Source organism: Ammospiza caudacuta, chromosome 14, assembly GCF_027887145.1.
Source record: "Ammospiza caudacuta isolate bAmmCau1 chromosome 14, bAmmCau1.pri, whole genome shotgun sequence".
Classification (NCBI taxonomy): Eukaryota; Metazoa; Chordata; class Aves; order Passeriformes; family Passerellidae; genus Ammospiza; species Ammospiza caudacuta.
Genome location: NC_080606.1, coordinates 10,206,926 through 10,230,378, shown reverse-complemented (window position 1 = coordinate 10,230,378; position 23,453 = coordinate 10,206,926). Strand labels below are relative to the sequence as shown.

Here is a 23,453-nt window from a genome sequence, read left to right as displayed (position 1 = left end):
TGTGCTTCAGTAGTAGAGCTGGGAAACAGTTGGAGCAATTAATAGTTAATTCTGTAATTGTGTTTTGTATTTCCATTAGGGTACAAGTGCACTGTGTTTTATTTACATCTGGGAAAAGAAAGATTCATTCTTTCACCTTCCTGTGAAAAGCTATCTCTGTAGCTGAAAATCTGCGACAAAAAAAGGTTATCCACTAAGATTGAGTGGTGAATCTCTGACTCAATGCTTGCTGTAAAAAAAAACAACTCCCATACACATAAAAAATATGTGCTGGGCAATTGCAGGTAATGAACAGCTTCATAAAAGTCATAATGTACTGATGAACAATTTGCAAACAAAGAACTAAATTTGTTCTCAATTTGGATTAAACTATTCCTAGTGAAAAATTCAGGAGCTCTGTAGAGGAATTTAAATCAGCTGGTTAGTGCTGTATGAGCAGCATATTCTTTCACAAAGCCCCAGCACTGCTTTAACAAGACAGGGTTTAAGCAGGAAGCAGCCAGCCTTCCCTGGAGGCTGCAGGAAGACTGTGGAGCTGAAGGATCTGTGGGGTCTGAGTATGGGAAAGAATTAGCCAGAAGCCCATTGATGTTACATCGTGCTTCAGATTGATGTTAAAGAGACACTGTGAAAGTTCTGCTAGGTATTTCTCAAGTACCAGCACAAGTACTGTTTCAATAATTAAACTGTAAACTTAACAAACAGTATCCTGTGTTACAGGAATGAAAAGATGTTTTCTGCTTCAGGAAGGGAATGCTAAATACTTCAGACATAGAAATTAATGGCCTCCAGTTTATAGGACCTTTCAATCTAAAAATAAAGAAGTAAAGCTTTATCTTTTGAACTGCTTTGCCACCAATTCAACATTTTATTTCAGGATTTATGCTGTACCTTTTTAAGTCTTCCAGGCTTGTGCACAGTGTAATTCTGAGAGAGGGAATCAAGTGTTTCTGGACAATGCACATCTTGCTAAGCATAGGACAAAAATACGCAGCAATTTTCCCTCATCCTGAGACAGCTCTTTATTTTGCTGATATTTTAAAATTAATATAATGACTCCATTTTAGGAATGATAATCTGGCAGGACAAATTCAAGGGACCTCCAGAGCAATGAATACATGGAGTTACTGGTGCTCCCTGGATAGTACATCTGTTGCTGTGTCTTATAGCACTGCTATAAGACTAAATCTTGTTTACATACAATAAAATAATCTTAATTCCTTACAGAATTCCCTAACTACTGCACTAGCTATGTTTTACAATACAAACTGAAGACTCATATCAAGGACACACTGCTACAATAAAACCCCACTGTACTTGGTTACACAGGTTTGTTTCATGCACCATATTTCAGTATTTCTACATAATTACACCTTATTTTATAATTTAAATAAGTTTCTTACTGTAAAAATCTAATGTTTTCCCAGTCTCAGTTTCAATTGCTGTCTGAGTACATTTATGTCAGTTTTTTCCCTAACCATTTTGCAGGATCTCATTATGGCAAGAAACAAAGCACTGAAAACAGCAGTCAGCCTCTCACCACCACAGGCTTGTTCAGCATCATGGCCTCACTGAGGAAATCTGTGTATTACTTGCTTTTTCCCATTTGGGTTTTCTTGGTTTCTGAAACTACCAACAATTGACTATGTCAGAAGCATTCTCTTGATCCTCCCTTTAAAAACCATTCCAGGTATGTCAAATCTATCAAATTCATCCTGGACATTTTTCTGACTAGAGAATCCAAGCAACATAAAAAGCCTCCTGTGTGTGCTACTCAAAAGAATTACTGAAAATCTCTATAGCAGGACACACAAAATATGCTGTCAGGAGACTAGTGAAAAATCATCAAATCAGGGAAAGCAAGAGGAAGAGTTCTGCTTTCTGAGGCTATGCACAAGGGAAAAAAGTCAAAGCTGATGAGCAATCTCAGACATGCTGAGGGAAACAACAACTGCTTCTGTTTCTAGATGAGGGCAGAGACACATCAGTACCATAAGCAGCAAAAAACACAATACCTTCTTCTCACAGAATTTCCCACTTTTTGTTAGCCAAGCCTTAAAGGATGCCAGATTAGTGCTGTGAGCAAAGGCTCCCAGTAAAAATGACATATGACAACAGAATTACACAATATGTTCTGGTAAACTAACCTGTTTGCTGCCCTTTCAGCTTTATATGGTCAGAAAAATCTAACATGTAACAGAATGAAAAAGGGAAAAGCTGATTACAGTAGTCTGTTTGCTTTGGAGAACTAACACATCTTGTTTTGTTTAAATGATCTTCTGACTGCCTTACCTTGATCTTTTGGCCAAATAGAAATAAATAATTTTATCTTTTCAAATAAAAATGTGAACTTTATGTGATCAGTCCAGAGGACTGTTACCAAGACCTGAATACCTTTACCTTTGAGAAACTTCTATTTAACATTACTTTCTGTCAGACAGTAAAGGCAGTTTTGAGAAAAATAGTTCTGCTTCACAGAAAGCTAATCACATCCCTGTGAATTTTTAACTACCTTAAACCAGGTGGAAATTAAAGACAAAAATCAACCCTCCTGACCATAGAGAAGGAAATTTCACAAACCTTCCTCACAAATCTCTCCTTTGTATCCGGGGACACAGATGCAGACGCCCATGATGCAGGTACCATGGCCAAAGCAGGTTGGATCAATACACTGCTCTTCTGGAACATCACACTCTGCACCTTTCCAGCCATTTCGACACACACAGTGACCTTTCTCATATTCTCCATTTCCACTGCACAGCACTGGACAGGAATCTGAAGAAGGCAGATTGACCTTTTTAATGTATTTACATACTTACATAGATTAACATTTATTGCATTTATCGTTCTGTAAAATTGCTTTTCCACTCCAGCTCCTCAATTCTTCATTTGGTTCAAGGGTTGTCACAGAATGAAATCTCTGAACTAGGCAGTACAGCAGTAATACAATGTCTTTGTCTCCTCAGTCTCTCTTGTATACCTTAATTTTGACCAGAAATGGGATATCCTAAAAGATAAAACCAACTCTCCCCTTGATTGGCCTCTGCAGAAAATTTGCAGGGGTGCCTGATTTTCAGTAAGATTAATATTTATTTCCTGTGAACTGAAGCAAGATCCTGCCTTTTTCTTCTAAGAAGCCTTAATATAATTGAAATTGTAGCCATTGCTGATCTGTATGTAAACCAGCAATGTGGAAGCTTACTTTTACAATCCAGTATCAATTTCTGAGCCAACTGAGTCTTAAAAAAATAAATCCTACATTTGAGGAGACATTGGGAAATCATGAGAATTTCTGGACATCACATGCAGTGGATAATGGATAATACTGACAGAAATATCTGAAACAGAAGTAAGCTCACTTAACATGCTTTTTTGCCTTAATGCTAGAAAACCACCTCTAAGCTGCTTTAGGTTTCTTATCTGCACCCTATTCAAGTTAAGACTACAGAAGCATTTGATTTACTTATGTTTTCTCCAAAGTGAAACTGTTTGTCACTTTTAAGTAGCAGAAAACATTATGCTATGCTAACCACCTATTAAAAATGTATTTTACATTCACAGACAGGATGCAAAGGTGGATGGAGGCACCTATTAAATTTGAAAGTCAGGGAGGGAGAAGTGGTTGATCCGTGTTAACTCAAGTACAGCATAAAGAAACTTTCCACATGTGTGCTTGTACTGTATCTGCCATCTGGCTGGAAAAAGGAATTTAATCTCCTTTAATCACTTTGAATCTTTGCAAGCCCAGCAGTCACACACCATAATCATGATCCCTGTCATGCACCATGGGTCAGTTAATATGAGATTACCTTTTGCACAATCAGGACCAAGGAATCCTGGGAAGCAGTGGCAGTGGCCTGAGATACATTCTCCATTCCCATTGCAATTAGTAGAGCAGTCATCCAGGATTTCTGTTTATTCAGGCAATTGTGCACAAAGAAAAACAGAAATTGGTTAAATTTGAAATGAATGGCATCTTCACCTCACTCTGCAGGACACATCTCAACATACAAATAGGTGCAGAAGCAGTAAAAAGCCTATTTTCATTCACAGGGAGCATAAAACAAAACTCCTGTTCAAGCAGCTTACAAATATTTATTAGATTTTTTCTTGACAGCTTTGAGATAACAGGTGCATCATTTATATTACAACAAAAAGCTTTTAAAGTAAATGTTCATGTAAAATTTACCACCATTAAAAGCACTGCAGGAACCTGAGCATTTGCTGAAAAATGTCCACCTTAAACACTTTTTTTTCTTGCGGAAGTAATTTGTTTGAAACCTGTTTATAGAGTAAATTGCCTTCTATCGTGTTCATTTGAACCATGTGAATTGAATCCCTTAGAGAAGTGTAGGATTTCCACTTCTATACAATCAGATAAACAAAAAAATAATCTTTTGTACAGTGATGAAATTCAATGTGATAAAGAACTAAGAACTAGATTTGAAGGGAAAAAACCCCACCTTCATTTCTGATCTTAAACCTGCCCATGTTTTATCTCACAGCTTTGGATATTAAGCCACTTAACCTCACACATCTGAGGACAGGCTCCTATCTGTACATGGATTAGCTGGTTCCAATTTACACATGTATTTCCTACAGGAATGCAGTGGATTCACTGATTTCTATGGATTTTCCATAAAGAATATAAAGTAAATGGAAGCTAAGATGATCCTTTGTGGGGAGCAGGTCACTGTCAGACCAGCTCCAGGACTGAGGGGCTCTGCAGCCCATGCAGGTGCTGGATGGGAGAGGGGCTCTGGAGCCAGGGGAGCTGGGACTGTCCAAAGGCCACATCCACTAAGAGATGTGGTGAAGTACCCCTGGCTATGGAAAATAGGAAACTTGACACCTTTCCCACAAAATAATTGAGGAGAGTGAATAAAAATCAGATATACAATTAATAAAAAAAATATAAGTGTGTATATATATATATATATATTTATATTTATATTTATATATAAAACTGATATAAGAATATTTTGATCATTATGGACACTTAGATAAGGATAAGCTCCTCTTGAAAGCTCCTATGGTTATATGAATTCATTCTTTTCAGGCTATCAGTTTTTACCAAAGAACAGACATTTGATATGCATCTGTTCACCAGATATCCACAACCTGTACACAGATGTCTGTTTCAAAGTTAAAAACCAGCTCATTTTTAGAATGAAGATTTTTTCACAGAAATGTTGGTCATTACTAATTTGGTTATATTAGTTATATAATAGTTATATTACTGTTCATTATCAACTCTTTTATTGCTCTGTGTGCACTTGCCTGCCTTCTCTCAGTTTTCCTAGAATCACATGGCAAATCCCTACATTGACCTGAAGAATGAATGATTTTAGAAGCTATTTCCCCTCTGTGCAATGCCCACTTTGGGCTGCCCTTTCATGTCACATTTTGCATGCAATTTACCCTCCTCAGGAAAGTCTGATCAGAATTTCAGTAAAAATCAATTTTGTACATAACTAACACAGAGCATCTTGAAATACAATCTGACAGATGCTGATGAGGGGCATGGCTGGTTCTCAGGAGCATTTGGCAGAGATGCATCCAAGCTCTTGCTCTGTTCTAAGGGTTTCTGGTCCTGGCTGATTCCTTTGTTGGCAGAGATGTCAAATATGACTAGACCAGTCTGGGTAAGAATAAGAAGAATGCCTCAAGGATATAGATTTTTTTTTTTTTGTGGAAAAGAAGAAACAATCAAGTTATGATGCACAGAAAACCAGGAGAAGATGATACACAGGTTATGAAAAGACAATAGTTGGCAGTATGCTCAAATGCACAAGCAGTAGAGCCTTGCAGCAGCATGAACAGACTTTTTCCCAAAAATATCTTCCTGCAGGCATTTTGAAGATGAAGCACAAGGATTCCTGCCTGCACTGTGGCTCACACACTTCCCCCTTTCATAGTCTCCTCTGCTTATTGGCCACAGAGGGGATGGAACATGAATTGAAGTCTGGCAATTAATTTCATTTTTGGGGTGGGGGGTGTGGGGAAGGGGAGGAGTAGAAGTTCTGCTACTAAATGAAATATTATTTAAACCCTCCTGTATAAACCCTGCTGTCTTACAATAAAAATAAACAAGGGATCAGGAATTTGGACACTGGACCGGTTTTATGGTCTTTGTAGAGCATCTGCAAAGATGCTTCATAAATTGCCTGACTCTTATTTTCTCAGATGGAATTGAATAATGGCATATTTTCTTGTAGAAGTTCAACTTTTCTGAACAGCGCAAATATGAAATTTTTACACCAGAACCAGTCATTACAACTCTATCTCAATTTCTAATTTTTTTCTTCTATGCAAGTCCTTCAGAATCTGGATATTTGAATCATACTGTCCTGCTCTGCAAGGTGTTTACCACACAGTAAAAATAGTATCCACTTGCTCTCAAGAGCAGATGGCACGTCCATTACTAGTAAAGACATCTTGCTCAACATATGGTAGAACAGGTTAACTAAAGGGTATAGTGGTTAAAGTCTTGCAGCAAACTGAGACTGTCATAAATACAACACTTCCTAAATTTAAATTCCAAAAAAGCCCTATGTGGGAGGACTGCTCACTCACAACACCTACATCTGCAAACACTTGCTCACCTATGCATGTTAAAAAGGCAGGAGGAATCTCAAAGCTACCAGGACACTGCCTCCTGTATTTCTTCTCTGTATTCCAAACAAAATGGTGCATTTGAGTAACTGCATAAAAAACCAGCATCCATCCATCAAACAACACTCACAAACAAATCCACAAAAGATTTTCTAAATTGCAGCTGACTAAAATACTGGAAATAAAGACTTAAAGCCTGGATAATTTCTGTAGGATTTATGGCACACATAAGTAGAGAGGAAAGATATAATCTCTTTTACTTGGAAAAAGATAACACCAGAAATCATTCAAGCATTTAAGCTATCATATAAAAATCTTAACATATGAAAACTTCACACTTAATTTGATAACATCCATCTGTAATATACAAATATTGCTATTTGTCTAACATTGGCTTAACATGATGTTGCTCCACTGAGATTAATTAAACTAAGCTGAAATAAAACATATTTAAGAGAATACTTAAGAGGAGCTGGAATACATCAAACACATCTTTGCAATGTAATAATCATCATAATAATAATTATATAGTGATTTTTCTTACCAATGGCTGTAGTTAGTACAAACACTTGCTCTACTTTCTTTCCATCATTGTAGAATGCCATATGCCAAGCTCCTTGATCCATGTACTCAATGAAACCTGTCTCTTGCAGGGAAGTCAAGATCAGGTTCCTGGGAGCTTGCTGAGGCTCCTCTGAGTTTTTTGGTTCCTGTTTAATTAACTGTTTTCCATCCATCAGTTTTACAAAATCAAACTGAAATAATAATGAGCAAAAATTAACCACCTAGCAAATATTCATGAATCTAGTCTGCATGTCTCCTTCAAACATGAATTAACAGTTGAAATCTTAAGAGGAATTGCCTAAGTATTCACCAATGTAGACAGCAATTACATAACCTAGTCATTTTGGCTTAAGTTTACATATAGAAAGCATTATCATAGTTCAGAAATGTGGCATCAAAACTGGTATAACTGTTTGCTATGGCAGGGTAAAATCAGACTTGCTACACTAGATACAGCAGATTAAGTCCAAAAATTACATCTCTTCAATGGGAATAATTCCAAAATTCCCAAAGTGTAGTGCCTGTGCTATGCAGCTATTCATCTCAAATGCCAAGAGAAGATTAAAAACCTGTACTTGTTTATCAGATTTTTAAATCCTTAATCCCCTTGATATCACTATCAGATATCAAAACCTCAATATACTTTTTCTTTATATTTAATTTTAGTAATGCAAATAAGTATATATTTTTTTACAGGAAAGTTCTTAATACCAGGTGGATGCTGACAACTTCAATGCCTGTTAACCTCAAAGCATCAGAGATTTCTATGAATCCCTGTCCAAGAAATACACATATTTCTCTAGGTTTTTTTGGCATTCTGATTTTCAGTAAAGTTCATTGTCAGCTCAATGGAAGATCCAGCTTCAATTAAAGTCAGTGACACCTGAAAGTGCATATTTCCAATGTCAAAACTCTAGTAAAAATTTTTTGAGGTTAGAGTAGATGATCTCCAGTGGTCCATTATAGACAATCTTTCCATGATTCCACATATGTTTATCACACTCTGTGGAGTGTGATCCTGCTATAAAGAAAGATTAAAAATGTACTATCCATAAAAATGACAGCTTCATATGCCAAATACATGAGGTCTAAACAAAACAGTTGAATGTGACCAGCAATATTGCATGTGACTGCTTAGCTACATTTTCTCTTGCAAAATCCCCAGGAGTATGCACTCAAAAATAATTTTGATCTTAGCAACCAGAGACAGTTTTTTCCTTTTCTATTAACTCTTTAGACTGACTGTACAATCTATTTGTTTTAAGGGAATCATATAAAAATTAAAGCATTTTCAAGTGAACTGGAATTTCATCACTTGCATGGAAGACACTGGATTTATGCAGCAGGACGGTGTGTAACTGTTCAGTCTCCCAGACAGTCACATCCCTGGGGTCACAGCTGCTGACCTGTCTGCTATGACACTGTGCTCTGGGAGAGCATGGTTTGAGATGTTGACAGAGCTCAGTAAAAAGAAAAGGATAACCAGACTGGTTACTGCCAGTCCTTCCCTCCCTCTCTGCTTTGAAAGCGTGTTTTGAACACTCCTGTCCACTGCTGATTGAAAATCTAAGTGTGATAGAATCAGGATCATTTCCAATTACCTGAGTGTGAGTAGGTGGGATGTTTCTTCTGCCATAAATCCCCAGCAGAGAATCCTTTGCCAGTGAAATGTTGAATTTCAGGTACACGGGGTGATGTATGGTAATTTGGAAGCGCCAGAATAAGCCAGGTGGGATGGTCTGCATAACCTGTGCTCCAATCTCCACTTCTCCCGTGTCTATGGCCCGGCCCTTCTGAAACACTGATTTTCCAGAAACAAACAAATAGCCAGTTGAGTATTTACAGAAGAGAGAAGGCTACAAGGTATAAACATGCCTTAGATATATTGGAATATACAAAAATCAACTCCTAACACCTTAATTGCATTTTTTATTCAACAAGTCAGAAAACACAAACAAACATGAACAACATATTTCCAACAAGTCTCACAGCATATTTTTTGTCATGATTTTTGCTGATTATGAACACTTTACTGATTATGAAAAGGTAGAACTGCTGCTGTGTAAACCATGGTCTTTGCCCATCAACTATGCAACCAAAACACATTTAACTGCGAGTACACAGAGCGAGGACAGTGGGAAATTCTCCCTCTGGCACAGATTTCTGACTGCTGCTGAAGGGACATTGCAGAAGCTACACAAATGGTCCCCAGTGAGGACAGAAAATCCATCAAGCATGGTAGTTCAGAGCCCCTCTCCAACCCAGATTTCTATTAATCACCATTCCTAATGGTTTTATTATGGTAGTGTTAATCTAGTCCTGAAGAAGTGAAGAACATCTGTTCTGGCTTGGTCTTCACGAAAGCATAATAGGGGAGTGAGGATAGGCAAAGGCACTCTGAAGATAAAACTGGCATAATTTCATAATGCTGGACAATAAATTTGCAGACATCAACAATGTGTACCTTCACACATGTGTGTGAGAGTGCTGAAACACAAAGGGAAATGGAAAGCATAAGGAAGACTCTGCCAAACTAAATTGGAGCTGGCTTGCTTTTCTGGCTTATATCACGATCTTTATGTTTTTTACTGCCTGTCTGTGATCAGCATTGTGACATGCTGCAAATCCTGACCCAATCCTGCTAACATTTGAGCTAATTCCACTGAAAGGTTTGTAAAACTCTCTTGACATTTCCATACTCTGAACTAAGGTAAAAGCAGGATAGTGTGTGGCATTAGAGGACAAGTCAAGAGAAGACTGAATTCAGCAGCCATACCCATCTATGTTTCATTTCATTCCAGAATCACAATGAAAAATAACCAGGAGCAAAGTGACTGGAGCCTCACTTTTTACAATACATGGATATAAATATCTAAACCAACATAATATACGTGAAATTTTATAAATCACCCCTGGAAAAGAAAACAGCAGCAGCAAAGCTAGGGCCAGCTTTTGCCTGAGTGTGTTAATAACAAAGCCCCTCTGTGGGACCTTACATAGGCTTTAACTAGCGTAGGAAGTACTTAGCATTCTTAATGAATAGAGATTTAATTTACAAGGCAGGAGTAATTCTCAGGGCACCTGATCTTCCAGCTTTACAGCTGCTTTGTGTCATCAAACCCACAGCAAGAGTGACGGACTAACTTATAACACCTCACCATGTAAATACATCTATTTTTAGAGTAGGAACTTGCAATATAGTACTCTAAAAATACACCACTTAGTTTTTGAGTTAAAATATTTCCAAATTGCTACTTGAACAATGCTCAAGATGAGACTACTTCTGCCCAACTTGCTTCATAGAAAAAATTTTGAATGTTGAGTTTTGAAAAGAGAATTAAACTTTCTCTGTTGTACAATGAAAGTGGATCCCTTTCCACCCCAATCCATAAAAGATCCTACTTGGCTTATGTAAATTTAAAAACCTTCTCCCCTATTTCCAATACTCTAGAGATATTAAATCTTAAAGATTCTTTGCAAGCAATTACCCTGGGTTAAGTAAAACACTATGGGTTTTTTTGATGATATTGATACTTGGTAATTAATATGATTCAATTACAAGACAATAGAGCACTAAGTAAAAAGTTAAGGATACAGTATGATTTTTGAAGTTAAAGGCATTACTGGTCAGTGTTCAAGGTCTTTAACATACAGTAGCTACTTCTTGTACTTTGGAGTGAGAAGGTCTGTTTCCTTGTTGAAAGGAAAAAGTGTTATGTTGTCAGTCTGGCTGAATTCTCACTAATTGATTTAATCAAATTATGCTGAATATTATATTAGCGTTGCGATGTACCTTGGGAGTTTTTCCACATTTGGCTGAATACCTTTGCTTTAGCAATAATTTAATATAAGCTTAAAAAACCCAGATGCACTTATATGTACATATATCTCATCCCTTGGGAGAGAAGTGCAGGCTGCTGTTCACAATGCTAACAGGAAAATACACATACTGTCTGCCCCTACTGATAGGATGCAGCCACAGAATCCCCACCTTTCAAATGTTAATTTTCCACACAACCACAGAGAATGGAAAGGCCTTTGTAGGAGTCATGTCTGAAATGCATATTTTCATCTTCACTGTGCCACTCTGCTTTCTTTACAGAAAAATAATTTAGCTTTGTTTCTGTGTTTAGTTGAACTAAGCAGGTATTTGACTGTACAAAAAAGGCACCTGAAAACACACTCCTCACAGACTATGCTTGTGTACTTTTTTGCTCTTTCTTGAAAAAGTCCAGAATAAGCTTTTAAAGTTACAGCACTGCAATACAATTCTGCTTTTGTTGTAAAACCAATTTTTTTTATGACAAAGTATCATTTAATTATCTATATTCAATTCCTTGTACAGGTCCAATCTTGCCAACTGGGGTATTAATTCTCCCCTATGCTTTCTAAGCACAGTTTCCTCAGAAGTCTAAAAGAGAAGATAGATTCCTAATCACAGCTTTCTCTTGGCTTCAAGAAAGAAAAACTCTGAACAGCGTGGTGCCAATTACCTCCACAAGAATATACCCACATGCTTATTACTACTGATCCTGAAACAATCAATTTCCTTGTACTCCCCTGATAAATACCAGCATCAATAGGATATCTGACTTTTTAATCACATTACTACATATTAAAATGTTAACTCGTGTTAACTCATAGCTGTGGGTCAGTATGTTATAAGGTGACTTCTGGAAGAAATTTGACTTCCTGGTTTAAATGATTGATTTTCATTAAAAGATTAGTTTAAAAGACACTTTCAAAGTCTGGAAAAGCATTCTGTACTGCTGCATTGAGTTAGGAAAAATGTGAGGTCACCAGTATCTGACAGCAGTTATTTATTCCTGTGAAATTACATCAGAGGCTTTAAGTTTACAGGCAAAGCATCAACTTTCTGTGGTTCCTGCTGTAGGGAAAGGAGTTTCCAAGTCCTCCTTTTCATCACTTCTAGATGGAGAATTTGTTAGGAGGACTGGGAATAAAATTACTGATATATATTAAAAGTTATGGAGAGAAAAGAAAATGAGCAAAGACTAGCTAGAGTCAGCCTATGCAAGTACTAATTCCACATAATTTTCCTTGTGTTTTCCCAAGTGTATACTCCTTGCTATCTTAAACTCTGGATTACATGTTACCCCCAAAATGTGAAAGGGGCCAAGTGAGACAACAGTGCAGATCTATTCCTGACCTCTGAAACTGCTGGATAAGCCCTCAGTGAAATGGCTCTGCTAGCACAGGACTCTGCTCTTTAGTGCTGTGGGGGAGTTGTGTAGCTCCACTAAAACCCGGGATTTCCAGGGGCAAGGCAGGTGGTCTGCATTTTTACCTACTTCACTCTTTATTGACTTGCATATTCTTTTCTCTATTCCAACTATCTAACTTTGAAGACTTCTGATGTTTTTGATGGTTTTTTACACATCCTTCTTTGGAAACCAAATGCATTGGAAAAGCTTTTATTATATCTGTAATACATTGACAAAATGATTTAACACAGTTGAGGAGAACTATTTGAGGCATTCTCCATGGTGCACCAGGACAAAAATACAAAAGTGTATAAAACATTTTCTACAACTCATTCTACAATCCATTCTAAGGGATGAAATAATGGAAAACAACATCATTGTCTCCTTACATGTATTTCTATTGTTCATTTATCTAATATGATCTGTATCCAGTTGTGCCACACTGATTTGCAAGATTATTGATGTGTGGTGTAATCTTCCTCCTGGAGGGCCTGGTACAACAGTGTTCCACTTTGTTGCCTATTTTCAGCCATGGATCTTACCCAGAACACACAAAATCAGATCCCTGCTCTGCTCTAAAATTTGAAAGCTCTGTAAGTCTCCTATCACTGCAGAGCTACCAGTACAATTTCACTTTTCTCCTAACAACTGGAAAGATTAGGTTTCATATTCCACTCCCATTCACTTTGATCTGATCTGATTTATCCACGTTTTCTGTGTACCATAAAAAGAAATGGGAAGGCCATTTTCTTTTTATGGTCAGAAAGCATTGTCATGATGGCTGATGGGAAGCACGGGCCAGAGCATGTGACTAGTACTGGAGCAGGTGATCAAACAAAAAAACCCATCAAATAACAGGACTTAAGAGGAAGGAATTGCACATCTCAGACAGATCCTTCTCTCTGTTTCACACCCTGGCTGCACAGCCCACTCCTTTCCTATCCTAGCTCAGGCACTTCAAGAGCTCTGGTTCAGCCACTTCCTTGGCAGAAGATGATTTGCATTCTTTAACAAAGCCATTTTCTGCTGCCATGAAGGACTGATGTGGCTGGGCTGTGCAGGTGACAATCCCTGCAGTGGGCACAGGGACACAGTGAGCTGCAGAGGGAGGTGGGAGGGCAGAGCAGGGCTGTGCCCCTGGCAGCAGGGAGCTGCCACACTGGCTCAGGCATTTTGTGAGAGCTGTTGGGAGATTCCTGGGAGCTGATTCACTGTGACTGGGTCAGCTGGGATGTGACAGGATGCTGTGCTTTAGCTTAAACACCAAGAACTGGATGCTTTGAAAAGCATTAAGATTTCTACTCTTCTGCACTTCTGACCTGTCAATACAAGGAGGTTCCCTTTGCCTGAGACTGACTTTGGTCTGCAAGACAGGCACAGTGTCAAGCCCTCTGCACAAGAGGGAAGAAGCAAAATATGGTCTCCCCTTCCTTGTCTCAAGACAGAAGTCAAACACTCTCATCTCTTCTCTCACTGTGCTACTGAACGTTCCTTTGCTAATGGGCTGGGTGCTAATTTCAGAGAGAGTTCTGCTAAAGGAACCTATCTGGTTATGGGATTTTCTTATCTGTTTTAAAATTATACTAAAGAAGATAGAACCTGAACTGAAAATACTGTCAAAATGTAGAAAATACAGGATCTGAAGAGCAGTAATGTTTAACAATCCATCATCTGCCTCCTTCTCATTTACACTTACCTTTTTTTTCCGTTTTATCTGAAGCTTTTCCACCGATTGGTGAGTAAGTAGTATCCATGGATTCTGTTCCTTTATTTCCTTTGCTAACTCCATTTTCATAGAGCTGCCCTTCCACAGGCTGTAGTTGCCAGGTTAAACCAAACAAGTGTACTGCTGCAAAAAAATGAAGACCAATTAATTGGTGTCTAAACTACAGCACCTTCAGTGAGACTACGAAAGAATGCTATGACCCAGTTTCTGCAAAGTCAAGTATTACTTTATTCTGTTAGTAATAAATCAGAATTTCAAGGGGGCTAATGAGCAATTTACTATTTTACCTTAAAACTCAATGTTTAATTAGTTTCCACACTTTCTTCTGGAGCTCAGCCAGGTTAGGGTGATGCATTTCTGCAGCAATTAATGGAATTAATCGCACTTAAAAGGATAACAGTTGAATAAATTCAATATTGTGATTATAAAGCGATATATAAATATATATATTTATATTGACAATATATGTATTGTCAATATAAATATATATACATATTTTTTTGACAGATTATAAAGCTATATCAGTGTTGTCCCTCAGCTTTTGACTGTGAAAGATCTCAGATTTTGTTGACAAAAACAATGACACCAACTAAAACATCTCACCTTTCCAATCCAGTTTGAAGTGAAACTGTGCCCACTGCACTCTGAAACTCTTTCATTTAGATTAAACATTAGCAAAAACTTACTCTTACTTATTGGTTACTTACTTAACCAGACTTAGTCTAGAACTGCACTGCAGATAAAAAGCTGTCTCTACATCTAAAATATATCCAATTATTTAACAACACAAATGGACAGAAATATAGCTGTTATATGTACAAGGAAAATGACTAAATAATCCTTTTTAGAAGTCATAAACTAGCTTTATTGCTATATGCAGAGGCTGCCTACTCTACTTTGCCTGCAGAGCCATTCATGTTTTCTGCTTTCCCTTCTTTCTTTCTGATCTGAGGCCTTGAAGGATGGCAGGAGAAAGATAGCAACAGAGGATCTTATTTTAGTACAACATGACAGTACTGCAGTTAGTCTAGACAATTGCTTAGGTCTTAGTGAGAAAGGCAAATTATTCCAAGGAAGAGGTTGCCTTAGCATTGAAGCAGCTCAGCAGGGAGGACTGATGACCCATTAAAATATGGATTGAGGATGATCCCCACTGAGGAGCTGAAATTGTCACATGAAGAGCAAAGCCTGAGCAGCAGCTCTTTAGCCACATGCAGCAATTTGCACTGAGTAGGATCTGCCCACAGTGGGAGCCTAAAAGGCAGTATATTTGCTCTTCCTGAACCATGCAGGAACCTCAGAGTCTCCCAGGAGAAATAAGTGTGATCTAGAATAGGTCTTGCATTAAGAAAGTACAGGGTTTTATTCTGCACTTGTACATACTTCAAGGAAAATATCTCAATACAACCAGAAAACTTGGAGTCCATTTCCCATGTGTTTGGTCACAAGTCTCCCTTGCACACTGAAAAGTTAAATTATAAAAATTCAACAAAATCCCCAAGCCTTGAGTGGATTCCTGCCCAGGGCTTGGGAACACTACTACAAGAATGCAAAGCTGCCAAACTACAGTCATTAATTCCAGATCTGTGCACTCCAGAGTCACCCAACTACAGATACAAGACCCAAATCAAGCAAATGAGAGCATTACTGCTGAATTAGTGAGGTGACAGTATTTGAGAGAAATTTACTGCATCTCAAACCACTGACTCACCATCAGATCTGGACTCTGGAGACTGGGCAGCACATACCCACTCCCCAGAAGAGGTATTAGAAGGATCCTTCTAAGCTTTCTGGTTTCAGTGGTGAGATCTCAAGCCTGAATTGCTCCATATTCTATGGTCTTGAAATCACCAAGGGACCATGATAATACTTTGCAAAGTGTCTTGCAGTCAGATCACACAGTTAAGGTCTGAGTTTTGAGATTCTTACTGTGAGACAGATCACTGCCATGTACAACAAAAAGCAGCCTTGACATCTCTAGAGTAAGTGCTCCTGACTTGAGCTTCTGGACGTCATTATTATTTAAAGAGTCATTAACAAAAAAGAGAACACAGTTCAATGAGACTGATAGCTAATGAATGCACATTTCATTTATACTAATGCAAACAATTATATAAGCACTTGAAACAGATTACTGGAAGCAAAACTCAACTGCCCACATCAATAATAAGCTTTTAGTGGTTATGGAATCCTGAATATGATATTGTTTCTTTCCTACACTATTCCCATTGTTGTTATTATTCATTTCCTACGACAGCATTTGCACATGCTGCAGAGGGTAGGTCACAAAGCCAGGGCTGAATGTTTTCCTTGGTGCATGCCCCTGGTCCATCACACACTCTGCTCACATTATCATCCACTCAACAATTCCAGTCCTTTACTGGCTTTGTCTTCCCTCAGGCTGGGGAAGTGCTGTTGTTTTTATAGCTTGTGCCAAAGCTTGGCAAGCTGCAAAACGATCTGTATCTACGTCTGACAGTCAGCTTCCTCCCTGGAAACACCAAGTGCGTGGCACAGAGGATGGCTCTGCCAGCTCGGATGTCTCATCCCCAGGAGCTGACACGGGGCACCGGACTCGGCTACACAATGGGCACCTCTGAGGGCTGTACAGCAAAGCACATGGCTGGGAAAATAAGAGCTACATGAACTGATCTGAATGAGTTCAAACACTGCAGAAACCCAGTCACCTTGCAGTCTTAAAACCATTCCAATTTTTATTACAATAATTATAGCTATTGAGAAGTTACCTTCAGATCCAGGTGACAGTCTGGGACTAACCAGAACACAAACACCCGTGAAGGCATAAATTCTGAGAGATACTTTATTCAGAAGTTAATTATAGACATTTATTTAGCAGACACAGAGCCCTCCCTAACCTCTTCATTTCTGTGATACTTTTCTTTTACCCAGGGTATACAAAATTCCCATGGAGCTTTTTTCCTACAACATATGTACAGTTATTTCACCAAATAAGATTACATAAAACTTTCAAATCTCCATCTCTCAAATCTCTTTAGAAATAAGTAGGCATGTACTGAATTTCATTAAAAAGCTCAAAAGAACTTCTCTTTTGAGTTATTTGCCCTTTGATTTTTTTTTTTTCTATTGGATTTCTGGCTTTTACAAAAAGGGGCACAGAAAATGCTGCGCAATTCAAATGTGGGCCACAATGTCATTTCCCCCAGCATAAATCCATTTGCAAGGTTCTCAGCTGTATTTCCCATGTGTAATGCCCAGGTGTAAGCTCCTACTCCACAGAACAAATAGGACATGATACCATCACTCTGTCTAACTTAGCCTAACTCAGGGCTGGGTAAGGAGGAGGGAGATTCACTTTCTGATCAATGTCTCTGCACTTTCCTCCAAGCTCAACCTTCTGAAGACCTTGACTGCAGCACCCTTGAGGGCTGACTAACAGTATGAAACCCACCATTAGGGCTAAGGATGCATTAGATGACGCAGCTCAACTTCACACAGAACAGCCCTTGAAGTTTGATGACTACACTTACATTACAGAAGGAGCAAAAGCTACTCTGGCTCTCCCTATCTGGCATTCCAAAATATTTCTGCAATCACCTACCCTGTATTTTGCAGCACCTAAAACACTTCAGGTACTGGTGGGGTGTGTAAAATCACAGCTGAGCTGCTACAGTTCCAGGCAATACCCAAGGGCCAGCAGACAAATGGAGATGAAACAGCTTCTTAGCTGGCATGATTGCAAAATTCACACTCCTGTTAGGAGGAGCTGTGGTGAGTCAGCAGGAGCATCAGACACTAACTTCCATCAGCTGGCCTAACCAAACCTCTCCTCTGACAGCAATATTCTCCCTGCTGGGAGGAACTGCACTCATCTGAAGAGATATTCTTTCTTGGCTTGCCTGAACATCCAGTATAGTCCCCTGTAAATAATTACATCATTACTTTCCTCTGTACAATCTATGAGTCGCACGTTGCCATGACCAGAGTTGTACATTGCTTTCACTGAGGTGATCTGGAGGCAAAATTAATCTGAAGGCAAAATTTGATCCTCTTTACATAATGTGGGGAGATAGGGCTTATATGATGGATACTACCATACCTCTATTTCATTTATATTTTATTAGATAGCCCTTATAAATTCAAAGTCTCTGATAAAATTCTAATACAAAAGTTGGCACAGATTTTTTTTTTTTTAACATGCATTATGAATGTTATGGCAAAAGCTAAATTTGGAGGAGTCTGTAGTCAGTGAAGAAACTGGAGGATGCCACAGGATCATAATGAACCTAAATGTTTTCCTCAGCCACGCTGCCCTGGCCAGGCCACACCGTGGAGCTGTGCAGGGTAATTTTAAATGACCTCTCTCTAGTACAGAAGATCCTAGTCATAGTACAGAGCTTTTCTTAGGTAAATTATTGTGCTTCTTAGGTAAAAAAAAAAAAAAAAATTATTAGGTATAAAACAGATCTCTTGCAGAAAAAGACATATTTAAGGCCTACATCATCTAACCTTTCAATAAATTTCTTTCATGGAATCTCTCAGCAAAGAGATGAAAAGTAAGTGTAACTTTATGCTGCCTAAGGGACTTTCCCCACTCAGAGGCAGGTTTCTGTTGCTTCATATTACTGCTGTAAGTAAAACCCGTAGGGCCATGTTCAGAACAAAAGCTTGGGTCTTCATCTCTGAAGTAACTGACCAGATCACTTATTTTGTTCAACATTTAAACAAAAAAACCTGAGAGTTCCAGACTGACTACCTCAGTCCCCACAATTCTACTGCATACTCAGGTAAATATCCACAAAAATACAAGCAATTTTTTCAGAACTCGCTCTGTAAACTGGATTAACCTGCCATCTGCTAGGAAGCCAATGATCTAATTTAATTTATTCTTATCTACCTTCTGTGTAAGCACAGCTTGTCAACTCCGGTGCTACATGTTTGGCAGAATGTGAATAAGAGCCTTGGCTCCAGTGCAAAAGAGACACTCAGTAGTGAGGAGACATCAAAAAAGTCCTGTGCAATAAGTACTTACTACCTGCAAGATGAACTTCAAAGGACAAAAAATCCTGCAAATGTGAAGCCCCTCCAAACTGCTGACCTCCACTAAAGGCTTCTGTTTAGCTTTCTCTGCTTTTTTACAGAATCTCAGAAGATCATCCCCCTGAAGTCCAGACTTCAGAAGAGCTGTTATAGAATGTGTATCAGCAGCTGACTACTTCTTCTGCACCTGATCTAAGTGCCAGAAAATTATTTGTTTCTGTAACTGCTAGCAGGTTCTGTTTATAAAACTGGATTTCACTTTGGCATAAAGCCACAGATGCATCAGTGTCTCAGTTCCTGTAAAGGTGAATTAATGAGAAAAATACCTGGACACAAGAGCCAGAATCTAAGTTTTGATCATGACCTTCAGAAGAGGTGATCTTCTGTAAGCTCATTTTATAAATAAAATACCATTTCATTCTACTGTAAACAGATTTCATAATTTGAGACTTTAAATATTTGATTCAGCCTTCAGATTATTTTTTAAAATAGATATTAAAGTGCTAAATTGTTTTGATCATGTAGGGCATTTAATGAAATAAGGACTTATTCCGTGTGTTTGTTAAAGCCATCTTAACTCTCAGCACTCTTCTTTTTCTCAAGAAATCTTACTTTTATACCTAATATATTTTTATACCTGAAAATATAACTATACCCCCCTCTCCTGCAATCCTCCTAGAGAAGGAAGTGAAATGTTGGTTTCATTTTTCATTACCAAGCCATATTTTATACTTAGGAACAAACAAAACCTAGTCTTGGGCAGCAGTAAATGTTTCTCCTCTGAATAATTAGAGATTTGTGATAGTATCAAGCTCCTCAGCAATCCAGGAGAGCAGATACCACAATTCCCAGCTGAGACACCCTGATGAATCTGTCTCAGTGAGAGTTCCCCCAGTAAGGAGTTCAATGGCATTTCAGGGTTATGCATCTGTATCTCAATGTTTGCACAACCCTGAAATGCCTAGCACTGTTTACTATACCATTATATTCCTCAGTGTACAGCAGTATATTTTCCCCTGGATCCCTCTCTGCATAATTCCTTTTTTGTCCTGTTATACATTGTCTAAAGAGATGCAACCAATGTTATAAATTCATGCACTGAGATACATATGTCCTTAAAATTCGGTCTGGCCTTTCCCAATGTTGAAACCATCACTCCTCTCCCTTGTACATGGAGTGAGAAATGACAGGTCACAGTGTCAGGCAGCACAGAGGCTTTAATTTCCTTACCCTTCATGTGAATATAATTTAAGACCCAACACCCACCTCTGGTGCCTACTCATAAATAGTGATAATATCATGAAGGATAGGGACGACTTCATATTCATACTTGAGAATTCATTTGTATATAAAATAGTCATTTCATAGTCAGGGATGGTTAAATCCAAGAACATGAGATGCAATTTTCAGAGGCACTGAACATTTGCATCACCTGCTGAAATCAATAGGAGCAGTGGGAGCTCTGCACCTTTGATCAATAGGACCAGTGATTTGCAAGTCCAAAATCAGCTGCTGATAAAATGGTGAAGAATCATGGAAGAAAAATCCTATTCACTAATGGGCTAAAAATAACTACTAAATGAGCAGCCACAGCACCCACTCTACTGGGCTTAAAGGAAATGACGTGGTGTTGCAAAAAACCAAAAGAAATTCTGTATTTCTTATTCTATCTCTTGTATTTGCCTAATTTACTCTTGAATTTTTAGCAAGACTCTCAGGCAGAGCAGGAGCTGCTGGTGGAGCTGCTGCAGCCCCCATGCACGGGTGAGAGGCACCAACATCACCTCCCTGAGGTGTGTCCCAACCGCTCACCTGCCTCACTGCCCACTTGTGGGCAAATTCAACAACCTTGCCCAGATTTACGTGATTTACATTTCTTAACTCATAGGAAAACAGAAAAATGAAAAACAAAAATAGGTAGGACTTTTCCCATAGAAAGTAATTCAACAAATTTACAATTACACCTCCAACAGTCTGAAGACCAAACATGCACTTTATGAAATAAGGTTTTTTTGGAGTAACTACTATCTATGACTTTAGAACCTATTCACAGAGATTACTCCTGTTGAAGTGAAAATACGAGTTTTTCTTAATAAACTAAAGATTTTCAATAAATCTTCTGTTACACAACCATCAACAGTGTTCTATAATTTCCTTACTGTCCATATAATAGTCAAATTTATTTAAGAAAGGCCAAATAGTAAACACAGCAATTATAGGCCAAAAGAAGATTAATGGAGAAATATTATTTTTTTAACTGAGTAGTAGTTCAAAGGAGAGAAAATACAGAAGAATTACATGTTCTTATGTAAAAGCTTTGCTATTGAGTCTCACTGATAAGAGGGAAAGGATGAAAAATAAAAGAACAAAATCATTTTCCTAGTTTACCTTTTGATTGAATAGAAATCACAGCTTAGAGCACTCTGGCAGAGGTCTCAGTTCATTACAAATGTAAGAGCCACTTGTAAATTTTGATGTGGAATAAGTTTCATTTCTCTAAGACTTTGGAGATGCTCTGACTTGAGGCTGAGATTTGGGTGTCATTTTAAAAGTAATGTATACCTTAAGCATTAAATGGCAGTGAAAAATACTTAAAAAAGAAGAACATTTAAGTTTTTAGATAAGGAGAAGAAAAAGCTTGATGTTAAATTTTGATCAACACTCATTTGACCTGAAATTGTAGTTCATGCTAAGTTAATGCAGGCTATGTCAAAAAATACAATGATGAAAACAATTTTGCCTTTTAGAAGTCTCCATTATTTTTCCAATAACAACTGCTGAGCTGATCACAGGTTAAGTTTGGTCTTAAAATTAAAATGAGTTTTGTTTTACAATGTAGGCCAATGTCTGTTGTGATTGCTCAGACACAACTCTGACTTGAAGAAAACCTGGTGGAGTGAGAGATCTGAATCATGGTGAGCAAAGAGAAAACATTTGGGGGAGTGAATTTTAACTTCAGTGTGACATACAGTCTGAATTCCTGTATCCAACTATTCATTTAAAACATGCACACTTAAATTTTTGATGTGAAAAGATATGCAAATATATAAGCCTACAGAGCCAGTGAACTCTGGAAACAGTTTACATGCTATGATTCAAACCCAGCAGAAGGGAAAGAATGTAGGTATCTGAGTCATAAAAAGAGACCATAAACTTATCTAAATATTTAACCAACCAGAAATGGGCAGAGGGAATATTTGCTTGGAATAAGCTAACTAAGACTACCTGCAACTCAAAAATTTCTGGGAAAAAAAAGAGTAAATAATGGCATCCTGAAATTTTTTCTGAATTAGAACTCCTGGTTCAAAAATTCATATTTTTTCCATAGAAAACATAAATAGAAATGGTAATAATTTATAAAATGCAAAGACATTTCCATTTTACCTGCTTCTGTTTAACTAAGGAAAACATGCTACATCCTTGTGCTACCATGACATGACAAACAGACACATCTACAGGAGAGTCACACAGAGCTCTTTAATTCATGGTGACAAGGAGTGCTTCCAGCCTTCTCAGGCTGATGACATATAGCAGTATATCCCCAGAAAGTTACAGAAATTTCAGTGGCAGACTTGAAATCTAAACAGGGATGAAAGAGGCAGTGCTTCAATCCAGATAAAATCTAAATGGTGTGGGTGGGATAAAATGTGCAGCAAACAGATGAGGCTGCAAAAATGATACAGCCTGTCCTAACCGAGGGCATATGCTCACCAGCTGTTATGTAAATCTGCAATTAATGGAGCTTACAAGATCCTCAGGTGCTTTCAAATCATCATGCACCAGAAATACTCAAATCTGCTTTCCCATATGCATTAGGTGAGGATGCTAGGAAAAAAATCCCTCCTGATGAGCATCTTGCTGACAATCACCAGAACTTTGTCACTATGGGACTGAAGAAAACCTCAGTGGGAGACAAGAAATTATTGAAATTTTAGTAATTTTCACTACAGATAGAGTTATTCAGACAGTATAGAAAATCAGTGGCCATTTATCAGTTTGGAGGTATCTGTACTTTTATTTCTGTCGAATTTTACCCAGTATGTACTGCACTCTTTCAGGTAAACCTGGAATTATTCCCATTCAAGCTATAGGGTATCAGGAATACTCTGGCTCCTACCACCTGTGAACTGCCATCTAAAACAACAGTCTAAGAGTGTGTGAGAGAAAAAAAAAAATTACATTTCCCTTTGTTTACAGAAGCCACAGTCACATTCTTAAATTCTTCACACAGAACGTTCTTCAATATTTTCAATTCAGATTGAAAACTCAATGCAATAATTAAAGTTCAGGATAAATGTTATGCA

At 38.0% G+C, this 23,453-nt stretch overlaps 1 protein-coding gene across 1 annotated transcript in view; it reads right to left on the bottom strand.

Annotated features, from left to right (window-relative positions):
- The window catches only part of TENM1 (teneurin transmembrane protein 1), a 302,334-nt gene that overhangs the window by 114,509 nt on the left and 164,372 nt on the right, over positions 1 to 23,453 (bottom strand). The window contains exons 6-10 of the mRNA XM_058814332.1: positions 14,101 to 14,253; positions 8,781 to 8,980; positions 7,160 to 7,370; positions 3,810 to 3,911; positions 2,581 to 2,775 (exon numbers count right to left, since the gene is read on the bottom strand). Of these exons, the coding sequence (XP_058670315.1) occupies positions 2,581 to 2,775; positions 3,810 to 3,911; positions 7,160 to 7,370; positions 8,781 to 8,980; positions 14,101 to 14,253 (861 nt within the window). The remainder of the gene's footprint in view (positions 1 to 2,580; positions 2,776 to 3,809; positions 3,912 to 7,159; positions 7,371 to 8,780; positions 8,981 to 14,100; positions 14,254 to 23,453) is intronic.